At 43.8% G+C, this 24,184-nt stretch overlaps 1 protein-coding gene across 1 annotated transcript in view; it reads right to left on the bottom strand.

Annotated features, from left to right (window-relative positions):
• Nucleotides 1–4,610: 4,610 nt before the first annotated feature.
• Senp1 (SUMO specific peptidase 1) overlaps nt 4,611–24,184 on the bottom strand; it is a 58,051-nt gene continuing 38,477 nt past the window's right edge. The window contains 6 exon segments of the mRNA XM_052161473.1: nt 4,611–8,934; nt 12,169–12,264; nt 12,744–12,828; nt 14,268–14,347; nt 15,091–15,294; nt 23,415–23,546. Of these exon segments, the coding sequence (XP_052017433.1) occupies nt 8,872–8,934; nt 12,169–12,264; nt 12,744–12,828; nt 14,268–14,347; nt 15,091–15,294; nt 23,415–23,546 (660 nt within the window). The 3' untranslated portion in view covers nt 4,611–8,871.

Below are 24,184 nucleotides of genomic sequence, written 5' to 3'. Positions count from 1 at the left end.
GAATGAAGTAAAATGTGCGGAGGATGTCACATACACTGCAGCTCAGAGTGTGTGTGTTGGTGCTCCACCCCATGTCCTGTTACTATCCGTCTTCTTGTTCCTACTGCTCATCTCTTCCAGCCAGAGAGCTCTGTTCCTAAGTCCATGTCAACCTCACACAATGCATGTGTCTGTCAGGTGCCTGGGATCCTCAGAGTGGGTTCTCCTCACTCAAACTCCAGGTTGTACACTCAGACTTCTAGCCCACCAGCAGCTTCATTCTCACAATTTTATCTGTAATGGACAAGCAGGCTCAAGTCCTGTCCGGGGCTCCAAGATCCCACTCTCATTTTCAGACCACTCTGGGCCCAGGCCCCTGTTGCTCTTGGCTGTAGTTTGTTTAATAGAGTGACTTCTGTCTGGGAACAGCCTGGAGCACAGGACACAGAAAGACACTTGTCCAAGCTTGCTATTTTTTTTTTTAACCAGCATAGCCAAGCCACAGTGATGGGCTCAGTGACCTGGCTGGGTACGATCCTCATTCCTCCAACCACTATCCTGGCCCTAATTATCAATGGCCTCTGGTTTAAGACTTCTAGTTATCCACTGGAAGACCTCCTAGGTTGGAGTCTGGTCCCTGACATAACAGAAGGGAGATCTGGCTTCTGAAGAAGGAACCAAAGCTGAGAGAGGTTCCTATGGAGACAAGCAACCATACTATATCCTCCCTATACCCTAGAGCCTGGCACAGAGTAGGACCTAAAGAAGCAATCGAGTGAACAGAGGTTAGTAGACAGACAGGCAAATGGATGCATATACTGACAGGAAAACATTCACTTGCCCATAAAGAAATTTTTATAAAAATCTTATATACTGACCCAAACATGGGAAAGGCTTCAATAGACACAGCATGATCTTTCCATCACCGAATCTAAGGGAATGTTCTCGGCCCAGACCCTTCCTGGCACATTTAAGAGACAACCTTAGATGTCTGCAGCTATGTAAAACTGGTCCATTCTCCATTCTTTCTTCTACTCCCCTGGATTTCTCTCACAAAGGATGCTGTGCCCACTAGAAAAGGTCCTGTACAGCTGAATGGAGCTGTAGAGTCAAGGTGAAGGGATTGGGAGATCACTGGGTTGTAGCTCAGGCTGTCAGAAGTCATGGAACTGGGTATGACACTTAGGGCTGGTGCAAGAGCAAGATGTACCAGGGGACAGAAAGCTAGTGCAGGGGCCTGGCACACCACAGGCACTCTACTAAACACTGAACCACTAAACATTTCTATGCCTTCTCTCTGGCTGTCACCCCCAAATCCTTTTCTAACCAGTGTATTAGACTCCATGGGACCCTTTTTTTGAGGGAGAATGAATCAGGATCAGTAGCCCAGATGAAGGAGAAAGGATAGTGTTATCCGCCACCCCTCAAGCTCTCTAGCTCCACTGAGTAGTTGCCATTCCCTCTGACAGACCCCAAAGATCCCTGGTACTGAGCATCTCAGAGAAGGAAGTGCCCAACACCCCAGAACCCTGCTTTCCTGGTCACTGTTCTCTGTGAGCCTCCCCTTTAAATTCCATCTGGAAAGCTGGGGTTTGAGACCCAAAGGGGCTTACCCCCTCCCTGAGTCCATGTTCTAAGGGCAGCCAAGAAAAGCCTTGTAAGCCAGGGAAAACAATTAGGAGCAATTACCATCAAGAGAGGCCTTGGGTGAGGGTGCCAGCCATCTGTGATGAAAAGTGGCAGAAGAGATCTGGGGAGGAGCAGGGGGCTGGGGGTGGGGAAGAGCTGAGAGGGTACTGCTTTTCTAGTTAGAGGCTCAAGACTCCTCCCTGTTAGGTCCTTGAATAAAACTTCCCTCACAGGGCCGGGGGTTGGTGTGGGGGTGTGGGGGGGTGGGGGTGGGGTTGGGTGGGGCTGGAAGACAGAGGGAAGGCCCTAGGTTCCACATCCCTGGGATTCTCAAACCAGGGCAGAGGGGACTCCACACTGACAGGAATGAGTGGGGCAGAGATGGAAAGACAGGATGGACGGCTAGGAATGTCTCCAGGGTTGTTTTGTTTTGTTTGTGTGTTAGGGGTGTACCCTTACCTAGCACAAACCTTGCCTTCTTCCTGAGGCCATGAGTGTAGATAGGCTGGGGCCACCTGGCAACTCTAATTCATCGTCCTCCATCCTTGGGCTTATCTTTTTCTGGGTCAGATGACACCAAAGAAAAATCCTGGCTAGGTAGTGAAGAGGCCAGTGGCACTTGTGGAAGGTGACCTCGTTACCACTTGTCTGCAGAAGCCAAGGAGGCAGGAATCCAAAGGCAGAGGGACCCACCTGTCCCTTCACCCTCCCAAACTAAGGTGAGAACAGAGTGGACCTCATCACTCTGCCTGGGTTTCAGCTTAATAGAGCTAGCGGCAAGGTCCTTTGCTCAGGTGTTTCTCTTGTGAGCACGAAACAGCTTTGAGGAAGCAGCAGACTGTAGTACTTTTAGGGCCCTGCAGTTACCTGCTTTGGCTTGGAAGATGACTTAGGACTTTGGGAAGGTCATCAATGTCTGTGCTTATAAGTGATGGCAGGAGCTCCGACACCACAGGCGTGTGAGGAGCATGGAGTGTTTGGCATGGAGGAGTGAGAGCAGGGCCTTAACTTCTTACTGTTAGTGCATTAGCAATGCTGTTAGGAAATAGCTTTAGCTGCTAAGTAGAGAGGAAACTTGAAGCCAGACACTGTAGCAGCCAGGAAGCAGAAATGAAAAAGACTTAGATGAGGGCCAGTCCAGCACGTGAGAGGCTGAGAGAGGCCGGAGCAAGTGTGGCATACATGGTGAGTTCCAGATCAGCCAGAACTACATAGTAAGACCCTTTCTCCAAGATAAATAGTGAAAGTTCTTAGACGGAAGCCAAGAGATGGAGGTACAAACTACACATTCAGGAGAACGAGATGGATCAAAAGCCCCAACTAGACTGTGAGGCTATCTCAAAAATGAACCCATGGGGCTGGAGGGATGGCTCAGCAGTTAAAAGACTAGCTAAGCTACTCTTCCAGGGAACCCAGATTCCTAGCACCCATTCAGTGGATCACAGCTGGTTGTCACTCCAGTTCCAGGGGATCTGACACCCTCTTCTAGCCTCTTCAGGCAACACACAGGCACTCACAGACATAAATGTGTGCAAAATACCCATATATGTAAAACCAAAATGAATACATTTTTAAAAGCATAATAAAACATGAATCAAAAAGAAAAAAAAGGACAGCTGTGATACACACTTGGGAGACAGGGTCAGGAGTTCTAGATCATCCTTGGCTACCTGACAAGTTTGAAGCCAGCCTGAATTACACAAAACTCTCTCTTTCAATCAACACACAACAGGGAGACGTCAGTAGTAGTAATCCATCCATTCCTTCAACCAGTCTGTCTAATCCACTGTTCTAGACACCTGGAGGTGCTTAGCACAGGTAGTAACAGCATGCCCGGGTGCTGTAAATATGGAGGAAAGATGTGAGTGAGGAAGCGACAGACTTTGGATCTGGGTATTCCAAAAGTACAAGGAAGCAGTGAGGTAAACGAATATTTCGCCTGTTAGACAAACAGGAGCAAGAGGCCAGGGTGGCAACGCCACGCGGCCTGGGAGAGGAGCAGGATGGCCGTTAGAAAGGTGCTGAGCCAAATGCAGGGTATTCCAGGCCACAGCAGACATAGGTAACTGAAATGGCTGACGGGAGGGGTAGGTGGTAGACGAGGAAACTAGCCTTTCTCCCAGGTCTGAGAGGCACCCGGTACATGAAGAGCAAGCAGCCATCTCCTTTCTTTTGGAACTTTCTGCAGAGCCAAGACCAGAGCAGCACCCAGGAGGAGCTGGGGAGAGGTCTTTTATGGACACCAGATGCAGATCATTCCTTTTTGGTATCAGGTGGAGAAGGTTCAGGCAACTGCTAAATATTTATATAAACCATATAATATGGTTTAAAGGTTTCTTTCCTCATCCAGCCATTAGGAGAGGCTTGAAAAAAACCATCTTAATCATGCCTAAAAACACAAGAGTTCAAAAGTCTGTCCAGAGTCATCCTGGGCTCTTCTAACCCAACAGATAAGCGCTTTTCTCCAAGGCTGGGAGCTGTTGTGCTTTCTTAGTTTCACTCTTGTGAGCACAATGTACCAGAAGCACTTGGTAGAGGTAATATGGTGAGAAAGGGGGGCAGGAAAGCACCGAGACAAGGGTGCAGTTAGCAGAGTTGGCTGGAGTCTGACTGGTGCACTTGGCTTCGAGAGCGCCCTGGCAGCCTCTGCAGACAGGTTCAGTTTTAAAAAGCACCAGAAAGCCACAGATTTGCATGCTATTTGTGTTCCAGGCTTCATTTCCAGGTATGTGGAATAAAATGAATGAATGAACAGTATTCAGTCTCTTGGTTAAGGGGTGGATTCAGAAATCCAGACCATAATGAGGAGCCAATCATTGGTACAGATTGGATCAGCAGACAGTATCAGGAGAGGGGGGTAATCTATCTATGTTAAAAATATATACATATATCTAAGTGTATATACATATATATATATATAATACTTTCATAAAAATGAGGAGACAGAACAGTCTCAGAGACACACAAATATATTATTGAGTCCAGGGAGTTCCCAGTCAAAGTACAGAAGCAAAATCCACAGAATTTATTTTAAATAAATCAATTAAAAAAAAACCTAGGGAGTCAGCCGGGAGGTGGTGGCGCACGCCTGTAATCGCAGCACTCTGGGAGGCAGAGGCAGGTGGATTTCTGAGTTTGAGGCCAGCCTGGTCTACAGAGTGAGTTCCAGGACAGCCAGGGCTATACAGAGAAACCCTGTCTTGGGGGGTGGGGGGAGAAGCCTAGAGAGTCACACATACAGAAAAGGCAACATTATCCCTAACACATCTACACCTCAATCCTCTCCTCCACTTCAGCTTCATTCTGAACTGTGTGCTAACGAGCCTGTATTCTTTCTTTCTTATACCTGTGTTTGCTTAGTCTTCCAAATCAGGCAAACTATAAACTTACAGACTGTAAGACCCTGAGGACAAGGTGGCTTTTACTTCCTTTGTTAACCCATCTTTCTCACCCTTCAGGGCTCCTAAGTGAAGTGCTTGACCTCACACTTATGAAATCTTCAGACGGAGGATTCCCTATGAGTTTCAGGTAAGACAAGTGCCTTTACACGACAAGACAAAGAGAAAGGAACCCATCGTCTGAATGTGCAAGGGATATTCCTGTCAATAAAAAGGACGGAGGAGGAACCTAGCTAATGGGTTAAAAAGCTGTTCTGATAAGCCTCTTGGGCTATAGCCCGAGAGCCCCAAATGGCAACATGCCGAACTGATGAGGAAGGTGCTTCTGTTAAAGGCCAAGAGGAGCCCTGTTTGAGGTCGGAATAGATGCTCTGGGCCTACAGTATTTGGAAGTTATGACAAAGGACTAATTCTCTTGCACCCTCACAACACTACTCTTCTTTAAGAAATGTTTCAGAGAATGAGCCCTGCCTTGTTCTTTACAGACAACACAGATGCTTGAACTCTTTGCTAGGAAAACAGCACCAATCCAGTCTCCCGGCCTTGGCAGCTCAATGCTGTGCCAACCAAGAGAAAGTCAGAGGAAGGACAAACAGAGAGAAGTTAGGCCACTCCCTCATCAGGACAACAGAAGTCCAGACAAGAGATTTTAAGGTAGTGTGACCAGGGAGAGCTCTAGTCAGGCCTGGGTGTACACACTTAGTGGGTACTTGGACAAGGACCAGACTGGGTGTGCCTGAGCAGAATGGAGCCTGTGCTCTTGGGTACCATCCTCCCACATGTGCCTTCCTAGCAGCTGGCTCTGTCTAGGGTAAGGCAATCTCTAGCAGTCACTGAACTATCAGCAGCTGTTCCTCAGCTCAGACAGAAGGCCAGCCTACACCTAGGCATGCTGTATTGAGCAAGGCTCTTGTGTAGCCTTAATTCTACAACCAAGGCAGTGCTGATACTAACCGTCAACATTAACTTACAGCATCTTACTCCACCTAGCATCGGGCATGCGGGTAGAGCAAGGAAAAACCAAACAATAAAATGTTAGTCATTTCTTATTCTGACCTTTTCCCAGAGCTTGGAGGATGGCACAGGAGGATCAGAGGTTAAGATTTAAACACAAAGCAGCTCTTTAACAAGCCCCCTCTCTCTCCATCCTCTAATGACTGATCGTATCATGGGTGTATAAGACCAGGTGGTGGTGATGGGCAGGTTGTGAGATGGGGTAGATAGGAACGTTTTGCTGGGTTATCTGCTGTCCCCTTCAACCACTAAATGCTAAAGCAGTGCTGAGGGCATCTAAAGGATAGGAGGAAGAGTGGACTGACAGCGAGTCCCTAGGCTGTCTGTGGACAAGTACACTGAACCCTACAAAGGACTTCTGGTAGTCACAGTGGGTCTCGAGTGATCCCCTGGGTGCAGCCATCTTCCATACATCATAGCATACGTTCTCAAAGGGGCAGAAGCAGTCTCATTTTCTGTGTACACTCTAGATGACGGCCGGGACTGTGGATTTCACTGAAGAGTCTGTAACTGCCATGCTATCATCCTTCACATATGCCTTGTATAGCAGAGGGGAGATGGTTATCAGATTGTTTAGAGCAGGTTAAAAGAGATACTGGTAGCATACCCTGGGCCATGAAATACACAAACAGCTTCAGTCTTGGTCGCCAACGTCCACTTGAACTGGCGAAGTTTCCAGATACTTGTCTGCACTTGGTTCCCATTAAGCCCCCCCACCCCCCACAGTCTGACTTATTCCTATTATTCTGCGTGGACAGTGGTCTTAGGACCATTAGCTTTTACCTGGTACATTTAACCTGCATTGGAGTTAAACATCTGCATTGGAGTTTAAATCTGAAGCCAGCCAACTTCAGACTGGGTCAACAATTCTATATATTTTGCAAAGTGCTTTTGTTGCATGTCTCATATTCTGCAATTCATGGCAATAAATATTTGTTGTTTTGGTCCATACAAAAAGTCTCTGAGGATGATAAAACAGATATTGTCTAAAGGAAAAAACAACCACAGAAAACCATCTTGTGATGAGCCCCAGATAATATTGAGAGAAGTCTGAGGAGCGTGTCTGTGTGAGCGGTCACTTAGTCAGACAGTAGCTTTGAGTCCTGTGCTGAGTCTGCCTGCCAGTTTTCTAAAAGAGAATGTGAAAGGGCCCAGCAACTCATATATAGAAAGCTATTTATTTCCTATGGAAAATCAAGAGAAAAAGAAAGGGAGGAAGAGTGAGGAAGGAGAAGCAGCGAGAGAAAGAAACACCAATGTACAGCGGGCCCTCGGCCCCCAACATGCAGGGGGAGGCAAGAGGGCGCAGGCTGCTGGAGTGGAGACGGTAACATTCATTTAACAATGGAGGAGTAAAAAAAATAGTTGTTGTTGTTTTCAAATTGTAACTTGTGGTAAAACATAGAAAAATGTACTAAACAAGATTGGTATAAAACAGAGCAAAATTTCCAAATAAGCCCAAGGAGAGAGCACAGTGCTGGAAGGGCTGGCATAAGGGAAGCGGGGAGGAGACTGCATAGAAAACTACTGGTCACCATACAGAAAGTAGAAAACGTCCCTGTTGTGGAACTTAAGTACAAAAGGACACTGGCACTGTGTCCCCTCACCATCTCACCTCAGGAGCTCTGTGAGGGGTAGGGGGAGAGGTGCTACAAACAAGAAAGAGCAGTTTAAAAACCTCAAGCCCATCCAAGTTCCACCCCATCTTTAGCTGACAGCGTCATCCACCTTGATAACCTTTACTCCTAAACCAGATTCATCCAGGCCTCAAAATACTCTTAGGAAATCTACAAATGCCCGATACACAGGGCTTGCTGGGATCACTGTGTGCTGGAATTTGAAAGATGAAAATAAACCTACAGACTAAATGATGAACACATTCAGTCTTTTTTCTTTTAAAAGCATATCCCTGTGAAATATATATTTCACATTGTGTGTGTATATGTATGTATGTATACACACATATAGGTATATAGGTATATAAAATTCTCTGTGGTGGTTAGAAACATATTTAAACTAACTAGCCACAGACCACCTAGACCTGTACTCATCCAACTCTGGTATGTGGTGCTAACCACTGGGGTCCTTCTCGGTCAGAAGCAGGCAGTAGTGAAGCTGGGGCCCGGCCGGCCGCTGCACTCAGTGCTTCGGGGTGGGCCCTCCCACAGCACATGTGTGCTTGCACATACAACCCCTGCGTGTAAGGAAAGGACTGCTGGAGATTTTAGGGTCTGCCGGGGCTTGTGCAGTGTGCTCACAATGGGATGACTCTACCAGTGAGGAAACAACTTTGAGGAGAAGCAGTTGGTTTCATGGAGGGCACATAAATAGGAAGGTTCTGGAGGAGGAGACTTATGCTTGTGCCTCAGAGTCCAGTTTGTGGTTCCATTCCTGACTCTGCATCTTGGGGACTATGTGTATGTCTACATGCTGGTGGTTTTTATCCCTACCTGCTGCCCATGCCCTTTCCTACTTCTCGGTAAGGCCTAGCAACAAGAATTTATATGAAACCAAGATTCTTCCCAAGTTTTCCTTGGACTCTTAATGAGGGACTCAGTGATCTGGAGCCCTTGGAAAACAAGACAGCAGAGCTGAAGTGAAAAGCAGTCTCTCTTCAGGAGGGATGTTCCTCACCCCTTTCACAGCACCAAAGTTTCTTTGCAAAAATAGTATCTGAGATACAAAAGGAAAGGCAGATGTGCTTGTGAATGCATCTTGCCTGGTCTGGTCCAGGATCAAGGGCTGTACAAGGACAGGGGGTTAGGAGCAGCTGTTTCCAAGGTCTCCGGCTGTCGATGGCAAAGGCTGGTTCCCCATAGGCTCAATGTCTGTCTTCTCACTGAGACAGTCTTCACAAGAGCTTCCGGTGGAGGATCTCCCAGACCATTCGCTTCCGGAAATATGGCATGTGTTGCTGCAGGGACACAGATAAGCTCTTAGTTCCCACTGTGTGGGCACAATACTCCTTCCTCCTTAAGATTTTCAACTACCAGACTTGGTGACATCTCTGGTCTCTGAAACGTCTCAGCTTTGGTCACACCGCCTTTTCTTTTATTGCTTCTTTGTACTACAATTTTCACTGTATGCCCACAACAGTTACAGTGGGCACCACCTGGAATCTCCAGGGTAGTCCCAAATGACTCCAAGAATTTTGAGAATAGTGACTATCTTTTTTTATGTTTACGATGAGACTAAGGCCAAAAAATGAAAAGTAAGAGAACTTTATTGGAGAAGTAAGAGAACTTCAAACGCTGTCCCAGTTTGGTCTAAATCTCAGTATCTTAATTTTTAGCTTAGTTTTGTTTGAGACAGTCTCTCACTATCTATCCTTGTCTGGCCCGAAACTCTGTAAACTAAGATGCCCTCTAACTCATAGTGATAGGTCTGCTTCTGAGTGCTGGCATTGAAAAAATGTGTGCTACCACGCCCAGTTTTTTTCAAGGGTTTTCTTAAACTCTGGGCTGTGACTCCATATGGGCATCTGAATTTGTTTTTAAAAAAAGGTTTATTTATTTAATGTATAAGAGTGCTTTCATGCACTCCAGAAAAGGGAATCAGATTCCATTACAGATGGTTGTGAACTACCATGTGGTTGCTGGGAATTGAACTCAGGACCTCTGGAAGAGCAGACAGTGCTCTTAATCACTGGGTCACCTCTCCAATCCAGGCATCTGAATTTGTAACTGAATATGGACACTCTGAAAAAGCTGAGGAGAGTAAAAGGTTTCTGGACATACGATGTTAATTCAGGCTCAAACGTACAATGAATCCATGGTACATGACTTCACTGAAGGCCTGACTCTGAATATACAAAGCACATTTTACACTGTATGATGTGTGATGCACAGAATGCTAGCTATTGCTGCTGGAAACACCCCAGTTCAGATTTCAGACCACGATGCATTATGAATAGCAGCTGTTTTACTTATACATAACTTTTTTTTTTTTCTGAGGCAGGGTTTCTCTGTATAACCCTGGCTGTCCTGGAACTCATTCTGTAGACCGGGCTGGCCTCGAACTCAGAAATCCACCTGCCTCTGCCTCTGCCTCCCAAGGCATGCACCACCACTGCCCGGCTTATGTAACACTTTCTGCTTTGACAGAAGCAAAACAGTTTAATTATGAAAACCAGAATTTTAGCTGGGCAGTGGTGGCGCACGCCTGTAATCCCAGCACTCTGGGAGGCAGAGACAGGCAGATTTCTGAGTTCGAGGCCAGCATGGTCTACAGAGTGAGTTCCAGGATAGCCAAGGCTACACAGAGAAACCCTGTCTCCAGGAAAAAAAAAAAAAAAAAAAGAAAGAAAACGTTTAGAATTTTTGTACCTTCCTATGGCCACTCTGGCCTACCTTTGTACTGTGCTGGGCCAGTGACGTGGCTCAGTGACTAAAGAAGTTTCTACCAGTCCTTGGGACTCATGGTGGAAAGAGAAACAATTCCTGCAACTGCCCTTGACTTCCACATTCCTGCTATTCCCACCCTGCATTACTGAGCAGCAGTACTCTCAGCACTTTTGACTGTGAGACCAAACTGTCAGCACTTGGGAAACCAACAGGGATGTGCTATATCCTGTAACCTATATCCATCAGCCAAACTCAAGTCTTCATGAAAAACCAACCATCTATTTCATCTGTGTGCAAACTTGCTTTTATCTTTAACAAACTGTAAAATTATATGTATACCAGAGAACTGTTTTAAAATAATTTCTTTGCATCCTTGTATCTGTTTAATATATGTATACATTCTAGGGCAATATAAAAACATTTTGGATTTAGGCGAATAGTAAGTTTTGTTCCTTTTTAAAGACTCATTCATTTTTACATGTATGAATGCTTTCCTTGCATATGTCTGAGCTCCGTGTGCATTCTGTGGTGCCTGTGGGAGCCAGAAGAGGGTGGTGGATCTCCTGGCACTCTAGTTAGCCATGGCTGTCTAGGCCGTGTGGGTGCTAGGAACTGAACCCATTCCTCTGGCGGAGCAGCAAGTGCTCGTAAGCCACTAAGTACCTCTCAAGCCTCAGCAAGAGGAACATGTCTAAGAGGAACATGTCTAAGAGGAACATGTCTAAGAGGAACATGTCTAAGAGGAACATGTCTAAGAGGAACATGTCTAAGAGGAACATGTCTAAGAGGAACATGTCTAAGAGGAACATGTCTAAGAGGAACATGTCTAAGAGGAACATGTCTAAGAGGAACATGTCTAAGAGGAACATGTCTAAGAGGAACATGTCTAAGAGGAACATGTCTAAGAGGAACATGTCTAAGAGGAACATGTCTAAGAGGAACATGTCTAAGAGGAACATGTCTAAGAGGAACATGTCTAAGAGGAACATGTCTAAGAGGAACATGTCTAAGAGGAACATGTCTAAGAGGAACATGTCTAAGAGGAACATGTCTAAGAGGAACATGTCTAAGAGGAACATGTCTAAGAGGAACATGTCTAAGAGGAACATGTCTAAGAGGAACATGTCTAAGAGGAACATGTCTAAGAGGAACATGTCTAAGAGGAACATGTCTAAGAGGAACATGTCTAAGAGGAACATGTCTAAGAGGAACATGTCTAAGAGGAACATGTCTAAGAGGAACATGTCTAAGAGGAACATGTCTAAGAGGAACATGTCTAAGAGGAACATGTCTAAGAGGAACATGTCTAAGAGGAACATGTCTAAGAGGCCCTGGTTCACACAAAATCTACACAGGACACTGCTTCCAACAGAAGCGAGAGTAGAAAACACATCAGCATAAGCTGTAGTCTCAGTCCTCTTGATTCAGCATGGTATCTAGGAAAATGACCAACTATCTGCTGAGATAAAACTGACCAGTGGCACTGACAAAGGGTCAAGGAAAAGGGTATGTAACAAAGGACACGAGGAGATTTACTTGGGTCTATTCCAAAACCTAAATGCTAAATTGAGGGGACTGCAGAAGGCTGGCTCTGGCTCCAGCTTGTGCTTCCTCTAAGGTTAGAGGGAGGTGGACAGATGGACAAACAAGAACTTCCTTCTTCACTCAGTCGCTATCATATGTGACAATGGTAACCTGGGTGTGAACTGACATTTTCTCCTTTCATGCAGTCTTATGAGACACAGCCTGAAGTATATAAAGGTCAGGGCAGAGGCTCCACAGAACAGGTAGAAGGCCTGCCTCACCTGTGTGAAGTTGATTGGTCTGTCTTTGGTAATGCAGTCAGCATATTTGCAAGCAAACATTCCACAGTCACTTCCATTCATCTGCTGTGGGATTTCCTAAAAGACCAACAACAACACAATATTTTGCAAACTTCTTTATCAATTTTATACCATTTTCCTAAATTCTGAATACATGACCTTGGGTCACCTAAGTAGAAAGTGGTTTAAAAAAATGTAGCATTTTAGTTCCACCTTTGTGTTTTAATTTCATATCAACAACACAGGAGACTCTCAGGGTTTCATGGCACTAAGTGCATAGAAACTGGTCCTTCTGCTAAGCACCAAATAGTCAACAAGTATTTCTCAAAGGAGTAAACATCTTAGCAAAACAGGCTGGCATTTAGAAAATAGTTTTGGACAAGAAACACATCCTGAGCATCCCACAAGTAGTTCATCTTCCTCGAGAAACCAGAGAAAGCTGAAGCCAGGCTAGCCTGGGAGTTAGAAAGTCCATGGCAATCAGACAGCAGCTAAAGCCCTCTTACCCCCAAACACCCCAGCTCTAAAGACTTCTATGACATCAACATGGAACGTACCTGGCTTTTCTTGCTGAAGAGCTGCCAGCCGTTGGTGTCAAACTCTTTCCTCTTCTTGTCAACACTTTCTTGTTTTAGGTATTGCCTAAAGGCATCGGAAGAGACGGAGATAAGTTGTGTGCAGCTTGATGGCAGCTGCCACCCAGATAATGGGGCTGGCCATCCTCACAAGACAACCCTTCAGTTTCCACAAGCAGCCACCCCGCCACCCCACCACCCCGCCACCCTTTTAGGAGGGCCAGGACCTGTACTTCTGATATCCCTGATAGGTAATATTCCTTCTAACCCTCTTCAGTCTACTTATCTTCCTAAAGAACATTTTTAATTTATTTTTTCTTGGTTTGTATGGTCCTTTTACAGTTATCACCCTAATGGATGGATGGATGGATGGATATATATATATATACGTACATATGTATATGTACACACACACACACACACACACACACACATAAATAATTTAAAATGTCTCAAGTAGTATCAGGGTATGTATTTTAACATTTGTAGGGTACGATCTTTTTGTAACAGCTCAATCCAAACCAGCAATTTAACATGTACAAATTCACACCAGGTAATGGTGGCACAAGCCTTAAATCCCAGCCCTTGGGAGGGAGGTAGATCTCTGAGTTTGAGGCTGGCCTGGTCTACTACAGAATTCCAGGTTAGCCAGAGCTACAAAGAGAAAACCTGTCTCAAAAACACAAACAAAACAGTACAAATTCACAGGACTCCTCCCCAATTTTCATGTATATGTGTTGTGGTGTACAATGTGTGATATGTGCAAGTGTTGACACACACCTGGGCATGACTGTGTGCATGGTGTGCATATGGAGGTCTGAGGTCAACCTCAGGAGTCATCCTTGATCACTACTCAACCTTACTCATTACTCTCTCAATCAAAGCCAGAGCTCACCGACACTACTAGTCTTGCTAGCCAGTTGGGTCTGAGGATCTCTGTCTCTGCTTTCCAAGGCTGGAGTTAAGTGGGAACCATGCACACATAGCATTTACATGAGCCCTGGAGATTCAAACTATTGTTCTTGTGCAGAAGCCCTTCAGCCTCAGAGCTTCTCCCTAGCCAAGAGCACTCTTCTGAAGTAGGAAATGCCCACTTTTCAGGTACTTATCCCCTTTGCCATGCATGAGCTGCAGAGGAAGCAACAGGTATTTTACAGAGAGAAGCAAATGGTGTGTAAGAGATTCGCATTCTAATTTCCAAGTGAACCACTAAGTAGTAAGACCAAAGCAAAGTCACCTCTCTGGGATTTTTTTTATCTAAAATTTCAGAAAGCTAAATTAAATATGAGTTCTGCTGACTGTATTTCTATGTATATGGTTACTCTCTATTTCAGTGTGCCAAGACAGCAATTGTCCTCATTAATACATACTGTAGTATTTAAAATATGCATTTATACTGATGTGACAGTGCCATTAACCCTGTCTCTGAAGGTCTCAGATAATGTGTCTGACTGCTGGAAAGACAGAAAGCAACAAGCATTTCTTTTGTCCTCAATTTGTACTTACAAGAGGATCCTGCAGGCCTCGTTGTTTATTCCACCCATAGAATCATAGTAGGTGATACTCTTCTTTCTAAAGTCTACAACCTGGAACAAGACACAATGGTGAAGACATTAACGTATCACCAGCTTTGCCTCCCTTGGCCCTTGACCTTTCCTCAGACTTTCTGGAAAACTATGAGCAGTTTGGTGAGTGTTTTGCATTATATTATGCTGAATATTAGGTGATTATTTATGTAGAGTGGTGCTGGGGGATGATCACTTGGTGGCCTATTACTTATCCTAAAATCTTTTTTTTTTTTTGCATGTCAGTTTCTCCATGATCAACAACACATGATTCAAAGAAAATTAACTATTGTAAGATTATTTCCACAGTTTAAGAAAGATGGTGACAAGATTCTGGGTTTGTCTTTATCCTATTTACTTTTTGATATCTTTTAAATGTAATTCAAAACAGAATATACAATAACTCTTATTAACCTTAAACTGATGTATCCATGCTCCCAGAGTCACAGAAATGCTAACTCCCCACACGCACAAGGCAAGTCACAGCTAGGTAGGAAGTGGCATCTGAAGCTGGAGTTGGTGACATCACAAAGATGCTTGTTCCCTTGTCTCACCTGAGGCAGCTGGATGACCTGTAGCTTCTGAATCTAAGCATCTCCTCCTCTAAGTAGGAAATTCAGTGGTTTACCTGATTGTTAGCCAAGTCATCACTATTAAATTCTACCTTTCTCCTCTATAACCAAGCAAAGATAGAGAACAAATAGCCTTCTAGGTTGGCTATGTAGATTTTTTTTCATGTCATCAAAAATAAAGGAGTTACTCACAGCCAGACACCAGTGCACACCCAAGTGAATAGGCACCAGAAGGATGTCAGCAGAAAATACATCCACTTTCTTTGTCCAACGCTTCACTGCCTGATAACCAGCTGTTTTTAGCTTAGTGAAGAAAAAGGTATTAAACGCATGTACACTTGGAAATCCCTTCTCTTTACTGCGTTCCATTAGCATATTCATGTAGAAATTGATGATCTGCAGGAAGACAATACACATTAGAACAGTCTAAACACTAGCACAACAGGGAAAGAGCAGGTGTCATACTGAGTGATTAGCATGTCATTAACATGTTTATGTATTATGCTATGTATGGCAACCAACTCAATGAATGCTTCAACAGATAATTTTAAAATATCCAGTTTTTCCTTAAGATTTTATTAATCATACTTCTTAAGTACCATACAACTAAATTAACTGCTGGAAACAGGACAGATAGGCAGATGCTAGCCAAACTAGTAGGAAACTGGAGGAAAGGAGGAAGATGAGGATCGGAGGAAGGAGATGAGGGAATGCAGTGGGAGCCTCTGAGTGTTCTCCCTCTGCCCTTTTCTCCTTCCTCTTCTCACTGCCTGTGTTGAGATGAGGTCTTACTCTGTAGCAGACTGTCTTAAGCTCATTATAAAGCTCAAGCTAGCCTTGAACCTGTGGTACATTTTCTGTTTGAGACCCAAGTGCTGGAATTAAAGACTTCAAATGTTACAGTATGTACAGAGGGAAAATCTATCTGAGGCCTTATCAGCCATATGCAATGGCAAACTGCCTAGGTTTCATGCAGATCTAAGTGACCGGAAACCCATGAGACAAACTAGGAAAATACTTGCAATAGCACAGCAATCTTCCCTAGGAGCCTAAGAGTCAAGTCATAGCATGAAGGATCCGGATGGTCCTTCTCATGTGTTAACTGCACTGCCTTCAGTATCAAGTGTGAGTATGATACACGAAAATGTCTGATACTAGAGATGCATGCTTCTTTGTCAACAGAGCAGTGTCTTCTAAAACAGTAACTATGCTGTCTGTGCTTCCTTAAGGTCCAGAATCCTGGTCCTAAAGCTTAAAAGTTATTAGGCCAAAAATGACAGCATACGTACTTTATGTGGACAGCCAAGGCCAAGCCGGCGTCTGTCAACTGAAAGGAATGAATGGCTAACTGAGCCGCAGCTTGGAACCATGACTATGAAAACAGGCACATTTTTCAGAATGTTTTTTTGAGGAATGGGAAAATGCCCCTGTTTTCTGACAAATATTTACACACCAGGATGCCAGAGCAGTGAGCCACTGTCCACAGGGAACCCTGCCAGGAAGACAACCGAGCACAGTCTAGACCAGAGAAAGGGCCTATAGATACAGATGCAGAGGCAGCTCAGGGAAACCAAATGAAGAGCTCTGCGGTGATGGGGCCAGGTCTGAAGACACCGCTCTGCCTGCAGCTCTGATTACTATGCAATAGTCCCTGAAGCAGCAGAGGACTGTGGCTAACTGGTCCTTGGTTGTTTTAAATAACGAAAAGGAATCAAGGTACAATTAGATGGTATGTTTTCAAATCTAAGTGTTCAGCTTAACTGCCAAAAAATAATGCCCCTAAATGATGTATCTCCATTTGTGAAAACAGTTATGAATGCAGGCATATCTGCCTAGGTGAACACAAATTTCTAGACAGTAAACTATAATCTCTATTGAGAGAAAATTACCCAAAGGAATGGATAAGTTTCCTCTCAGAGAAGTGGACAGAATCTACTTAGGCTACTAGGTTATCCATTTTATATTTATATATATTATAAATATATATTATAGTTATATATTCAGTGTATCAAAACCTACAGTATATAGGCAGATAACCAACAGTCAACCTTTTCACAGGGGCAGGTAGGGTACACACTTTATTAAGCAATGAGGTCTAAAGAGAAGGTAGAGAGAGCGCGGGCAGAGAGAGATGGACAGTCAGTCAAGCAGAAAAGCCATGCAGGGATTTCTCTCCCAGGTGTCCAACAGTCATTTCTTCTTGAATCATTAGCTTCAAGTTTAAAAAGACAGGGGGAGGGTTGACATGTTATAGATAAGTATTCTAGTCTTCAGAAGGAAAAGGTCCTAAAAACTGAACAAGTTTTTACATAGGCAGGCTTTTCCTCACTCTCAGAAAGCACCAAGTACACAAGACTGCTAGACCGAGGAGAACAGAGAGTCTTTTCTCAATGCTTGTGTCTCCCCTCCTTCCAAGGTTTTCCTTATGGGGAGGGAAATGACTTCTTCCCACTAGCCACTAGTCAGCTCTGTGGCATGATATAGATTCCTTGCCATTTCCCTCATTCCAGCAGAGAGAGTTTGGTGACCTTGGAATCCCCTTCTATTAGCTGAGAATTTGCAATCTGATTTCCGGGCTGAGTTTAGATGCAAGTCTTTCTCTCCTCAAGTGAAGAAAACTACCATGGTTCTGCAAGATAGTCATCCTCAAAACAAGCTACAAAAAGAATCCTACAGAGGAGGCTGGGGATGAAGGAAAGAGAAACGAGAGACGGGATCACAGTGTTCAAGATGAAAGAGAAGCAGCAACGCCACAGCAGTTGCTTGTATTTTATGAAAACAAAGGTCCCTTACTTCTTCACTGGCAAGAGCTCTGTCAGACACACACGATTATCTTAGCCCAGCAGGTCTTAGATCTCCTTTGAATAAGCAACTAAAAGCCCACCAGCTCAGGGTCTTGCTGTCTGTCTTGCCACCAAGGCCATCTGACAAGCACTGTAGGTGTCCACTTGCCACTGTGCTGGTGGGCACTGCTGCCTGTGGCTGCTGCTGCCTAAGAAACTGCCTTCCTAGTCCCTGAAGAGCCTTGGCCATCGAGAGTCTGCTTGTCTGTGCGGCCTTGTTTGAGGATGGGAAAATTGTTTACAATGTCTTTGTTCCTTTATATTCTATTTGATGACTTGCCAGTCTGAAGCTGGAAAGAAGCTTCTCTTTAAAGAAAAATTCTGCAGTGTTTTGTTTTTTAAGTTAAAAGTATGTATTTATTTACCTCTGCATATCAGTGTTTTGATGAATGTATGTCTGTGTACACTTGCATGTGGATCCCCTGGAACTGGAGTTATGGACCATTTTAAAGTACCACGTGGATACTGAGAAACAAACCTGCGTCTTCTGCAAGAGCATCTAGTGGTCTTAAACACTGAGCCATTTCTTCAGCCCCAGAAAACCCTACAGTGTTTTTAAACAAAAGCTGGGAAGAGAGATGAGAAGTTTTTTCTCTGCAAATGTTACCATGATGACATAAATGATCATTGATACCTGCCCAATAAACCAGACAAATCTAGAAGTATCCTATTCCTAGCAATAGTGTTTTCTTTAGCAGTTCCATGGGTACTCTGAACCACACTGCTTGTCTCAGGAGAAATGTTCCAGCAGTCTTATGTATGCTAATATCCCTGAGCCGACAATGAGACGGAAGATAACAACATAGAAGCCCTTGACTATTAAGCCGAGAGACCTTATCAAGATAAAACTACAGCTTCTCTACTGTACTTGTGATTCTGTCTTCTTGTCTGTAAATTCAAGAACAAATACTTAGAACTACTGCTGATGTATTTTAAGAAGGACAGGCATTTATGGAGAATAATTACTATTTCCCATACGACCTTGCATAAGATCCCGGTTTTTCAGAGGGAGTTTGGGGAACACTGCAGAGGATGCGGAAGGAAGCATGCGTGTCATCCTGGAAACGTTAGCTTCCCTCTGATGGTTTACTCATATGGATACATCACACCTGGCAGGTCTGTCATACTCACTTCTCCAGTCATCTTTTGCTTCGTGGTCTCTTTCCCTCTTACCAGATGATTTCTTCCCTATAAAGAGCCACCTGTTCCCAGTGTTAAGCTTGGTGGGCTGTTTCCTCTCTACTAACTGAGTGTTACTAGGATCCATCTATTGGAGAGAATAACTAGCTATGACCATTTTAACCTTCCCTCCCTCTCCATTTCCATTATTTTGTATGTGTGGTACTGAGGATCAAACCCAGAGCCTTGTTCTTGGGAGGCAGGAGCTCTACCACTGAGTACAGTTATGTCCAGACTTCCACTAAACACTACGTCTGAAAGTCAGAATTCGGGACTAAAAAGCATGAGCTCCAGCTCTAGATCTCAATTCTGCTATAGAAATGCACCGCACACAGTGCCTCCTTACAGCCTTACTTTACATTCCCACAACCACTCAAGCAGCAATGCCGTCTCTATCTACAAGACTACTGCAATGCTGGAAAGCTGAAAGGCATCTTCCTCTTCAAAGATGAAGCTTCCAAATGGTAGCCCAGCTGGTTGGCTGTGCACTTGTCTGTTAGGGATGCTCTACCTTAAGTCCTCCTTCAGCAAGCTCGTCTCACATTTGCTGAGATTGCCCCATGACTTTTCTTTCCCAGGTGAAGTTACAAATACCATATTCCAATATTTCAGTATTTACTTGGAAAATAACTGGTAATTAGTATGAACTTGCAAAGCTCACGCATGCATGCATGCATGCACACACGCACGCATGCACGCACGCACGCACACTCAAAAGGGGCAGCCATATCTTCTGGCTAGCTCCCAGTTTCCAGTTCATGCTTGTAAACTGGTCCTTAGTCATGCGTGGAGACTAGGTTCTTAGAGGCCAAGTGAGGGCAGGGAAGGCTGCAGTCACAGCACTTCTTTCCACTGGGCGCACACGCCTGTCCTATCAGTGTCAGGGAGAGACAGAGCACAAGTCTCTGAGGACGCACAGCTTCAGTTCCACCAGTTGTACTGCAGACGTTTTCAATGTGTTATTAAAATGTATTGTATTTGGGCTGTGACACTTTCTCTATTACTTTGAAATTACTATCACTGCTAACAGTCCTCACTCCAGAATAAACTTTGTATACTATTAGTACACTCACTTTTTAAATTAGTATTTGCATGACACAACTTTTCCCATCCTTTAGTTTGTAAACCTATCTGCACCTCACATTCAGAATGGGATCTTGTATGGCTGTCATGCGGCTCACTACAAAGCACATGGCTAACACACACAGGTCCTGGGCTCAGTCCCCAGCAGCGCAGTGAAGAATGCTTCTTCTTCTTCTTTTTTTTTTTTTGGTTTTTTGGATTTTTTTTTTGTTGTTGTTGTTTGTTTGTTTTTCCCGAGACAAGGTTTCTCTGTGTAGCCCTGGCTGTCCTGGAACTCACTCTGTAGACCAGGCTGGCCTCGAACTCAGAAATCTGCCTGCCTCTGCCTCTGCCTCCCAGAGTGCTGGGATTACAGGCATGCCCCGCCCCCCCACCCGGCTTGAAGGGTGCTTCTTACAGTTTTCTTTTCTGGCCTAGCCACCTCACTCAGTGCTCGTTCTCATTCACGCCTAGCCAATATGGTAGCACTCAGCCCAGGTCAGGTCCTTGGGCTATGACTATTACCAACTAAGATGTAGAATGTAAAACAACTCATTAAAATTTTAATATAGACTACAAACCAAAAATGACATATTTTGGATATAAATGGGTTGAACAAAACATGTTAATAATTTAATTCTTTTTCTCTTTTTCTGCTACTGGAGGGCAAAGCCAAGGCCTCAGGCATGCAAGCCAAGGCTATGCCCACTGAACTACATCCCAGTCCCTTCTGAAAATGGTTCTACTATTCAGTTTAAAGTAAGAGATAAGCATGGCTCATACTGTATCTCTACCACACAAGGCTGGTCTCTGGTTGGATAGTGATATGGCTGAGTTAAATCTACTATCGCATGCATCTTTATGTTTGTACTATTTCTTTTGTCTACCTTTCCCTTACTTGTGGGTTCGTTACTTGCTTTTCCTCTGGGACTGCAGCTGCATGAGGCTGCCTGACAGTATCCTACAACTGCTGGTGGTCTTGTCATCTTTGTGCCTTTTGCTCTATCTCCATATCCACAATCTCACTTCTCTCAGGGACCACTGGGGTACTGCCTTCATACAATGTAAGAAAATCGATTTGTTTAGATATTTTTATGTTTAGATATTGATATGTTTTACATAGAAGCAAAACCAGTTTTATCTGTACAAACACCTAAATTACTTCCATGTATTTCTAAATCTATTTAATGATCTACAAAACAGTGTTCAAGGGGCTGGGCACTGGCTCAGCAATTAAGAGCACTGGTTGCTGTTGCAGAGGACCTACAGAGGTCCAATTCCCAGCACCCACAGTGGCTCTCAAGAGTCTGTGACTCCAGTTTCAGGGAATCCAGAACCTTCTTCTGGTCTCTGTGGGTGCCAGACAGGGAAAAAGCAGCACAATGGCTTTATATGTATGCCATATTCAGGATTTTTAGGTTTTATTTATTTTTATTATTACACTTCTTTATTTATTTGTGTATATATGTATGGACATAGCTGCACCATAGAGGACATGAGTGGAGGTCACAGGAGAACTTACAGATGTTGGTTCTCTCCTACTGTGTGGGTCTTGTAAACCACATACAGGCCATCAGCCTTGGCAGGAAACCCTTTACCTACCTGGCTATCCTGCTGGACCTGGATTTTCTGGTTTTTTTTCCCCTTCCCATCCCCCTCCTTCCTTTGCACTACTGAAGATTTTACTTTCTTTAAAAACTAAATCTGATTATTTTCATTTCCTATATTAGTTAATAGTAAGAATAATTTATGATTTACTTTATTTTGCAGAGAATTTTAACATATCCTATAATAGTGGTAGGACACACAAAACAAAAATGGGTATTTATAAGAGTATTTGAGGAAAGAATAGAATTGAAAACACATGAGTACTTGCAGAAGACTGAATATTCATAACTGATGAAAAAGAATTAAGTATTTATAAATTAAATATCACAATTTAAGTATCTATAATCGTTCACCAAACGTTGGCTATTTAAGCCTAAGAAACAGGATACTCTAAAATTGGTCTTTTTCTCATTATCATCTTGAAGATGTGACTTAACTTACAGTGTGGCTTTGAAAGCACTTCCTCCAGCACTGTAGGCAGGAGGTGGGGATGCAGCAGACAAGGAGCCCTGCCTCTCTGCATGTACTCTAGTCACATAATCCCCACTAACTGCATGCTCACAGTCTAGCCACTGATGGGTTGCAGCAAAGGAAAGTCTGTCCAGATGTAGGCTGCCTCTGTAGGAAATCTTTTAGGTAACTGCCACAGTGAAGGGCAAGAATTCAGCTTATGTCTGACTCACTGCTGCCCCCTAGGTTTTACATAAGTTATAGCAAACAGGCTATAATCCTTTTGGAAAAACTGAGCTTCTTCTCCAGCAGTGGAGAAAAAGAAAAATGGTAAATGATCACACATCAAAAACAATGTATAAGAGGATACTTTTGATTATACTGATTTTTGTTTTCCTCTTTAATTTTGTAAGCTCTTCCCCACTATCATTTAATCTAGCATTCCATTACCTGAGGAGCCAAAAGATGTGAGCGAGGTTTCTAACATAGACATCAAATCATGTGTTTCTTATCAAGTAAAAAAAAGAGTGCGCATAGTTTGTCTAATAAAGTAACCCATGCTACTAACAATGGAGGTGTTCAGCTGGCCCAGAGGAAATCAACATCTTAGGTGTGTATGTACGGTCTTAAGTTCTATAATCGAGTCCCATAACAGATCCAGTTTAATAAGACTCTGAGGCAGTGGCTTACAGTAAATACCAGTGCCCAGGTCTGCTATCTATTAGCTCTATGAACTTGGGGAGTTTCTTAGTCTTCTATGCTTTGTTTGTCTTTTGGATGTTCAACTTGTCATATGTACACAATAATTAAAGGAATAATAAACCTTCTCAAATGAAACAGCTTTTTTAAGGTTTAGGATGAGGACAGATCAATTTAAAAATCATGGCATAATTAATATATTTAATTGAAATTGGGAGGTGAAGTCATTCCCCCTTGCTACATATCAACTATATAAAAACAATTTAATTTTTTTGATGTCAGCTTAAAAATCACTACATACAAATAAACATTATTTCAGAAAGCTTTTCATGCACAGTGTAAGTAACCTAAGGCAAGTAGATGAGAAGGAAGCAGAGCTGGTCCCTGCCTAGAAATCCCAAAGACTCCCCTCCCGCCAGAGCGCAGTCAGACAGTATCGTAACTCTCTGCTCAGAACTACGAGCTGCAGAGCAGGTGCCTTAAGTGCGGGGCCAGCCCATATGAGAGCGGAAGCACCGGTCTTAGCGGACACACAGCATGGAGGGGCTGCTGCTCATCACTCCTCGGCTCCACCTTTGGTGACACAGGGGCGCCTAAGAACCATATTTGCGGAATAGTGAGATAATGCCTTCATTTAGTTTTCGCTATTTGCATACAAAGTAAGCACAAGATTACCTCGTCATTGAGCCAGTTTAGATGGTTTAGAGTCTGAATGTCTTTGCGTGTAATGGTCAAGCGGAATGCCTCACTGAGGACTTCATCCTGGTTGCCATTACGAAATACATTCTTTATTTCTTTTTCCATTTCCTAATAAAACAAAAGACCAAACACAATAGTTTCAGAAAAAACTGGTTTTTCTGGCCAGGGCCCATACTGTGTTCATCATGAGTCATGTGCCTACCAGTTTCCCACTGTCAGCTTACTTGTACCCATTGTTCCGTCTCTCTTCCTGCAGTGGTCCTTCCAGGTTACCTCCCACCCACCTTGCTCTCCTTTTTTATTCACACAACATTCAGATCCTTGTTTTTCTATCACTCCCTAAAGACTGATACAACCTTTGCTCAACTCTTCCAAGCTCCTTTAAAGGTTTAAGTTTTATGCTTCTGGTACAAATGGTTTCCCAAGAAACAAAAGCTATAAAAGGCACCATGGAGTAAAGGCAGCATCCGTAAGTCACATGCTCTTTGCACATGAAGATATAAAGATGAAACTTAGTACAGCTATGCGAAGTCTGTGCTGCTCACTGGCTACAGAGCAGCTGGCAACAGGCTCCAGGATGACAGCCTGTGCACGGGAAGCCAGCACTCCAGCTCCAAGCTGCACCAGGTCCAATAATGTTTTCAAAGAGAGATGAATTAAGAACAGATTTTTAAAACATACATAGATTTCTAAGTATTTTCCAAAATTTTCATAATGGATTACTATTGCTTAAAAAGAAACATTAT

The sequence above is a fragment of the Apodemus sylvaticus genome, chromosome 17 (assembly GCF_947179515.1).
Source record: "Apodemus sylvaticus chromosome 17, mApoSyl1.1, whole genome shotgun sequence".
Classification (NCBI taxonomy): domain Eukaryota; kingdom Metazoa; phylum Chordata; class Mammalia; order Rodentia; family Muridae; genus Apodemus; species Apodemus sylvaticus.
The sequence above is the reverse complement of the archived record's forward strand: the minus strand, read 5'-3'. Positions and strand labels throughout refer to the sequence as shown.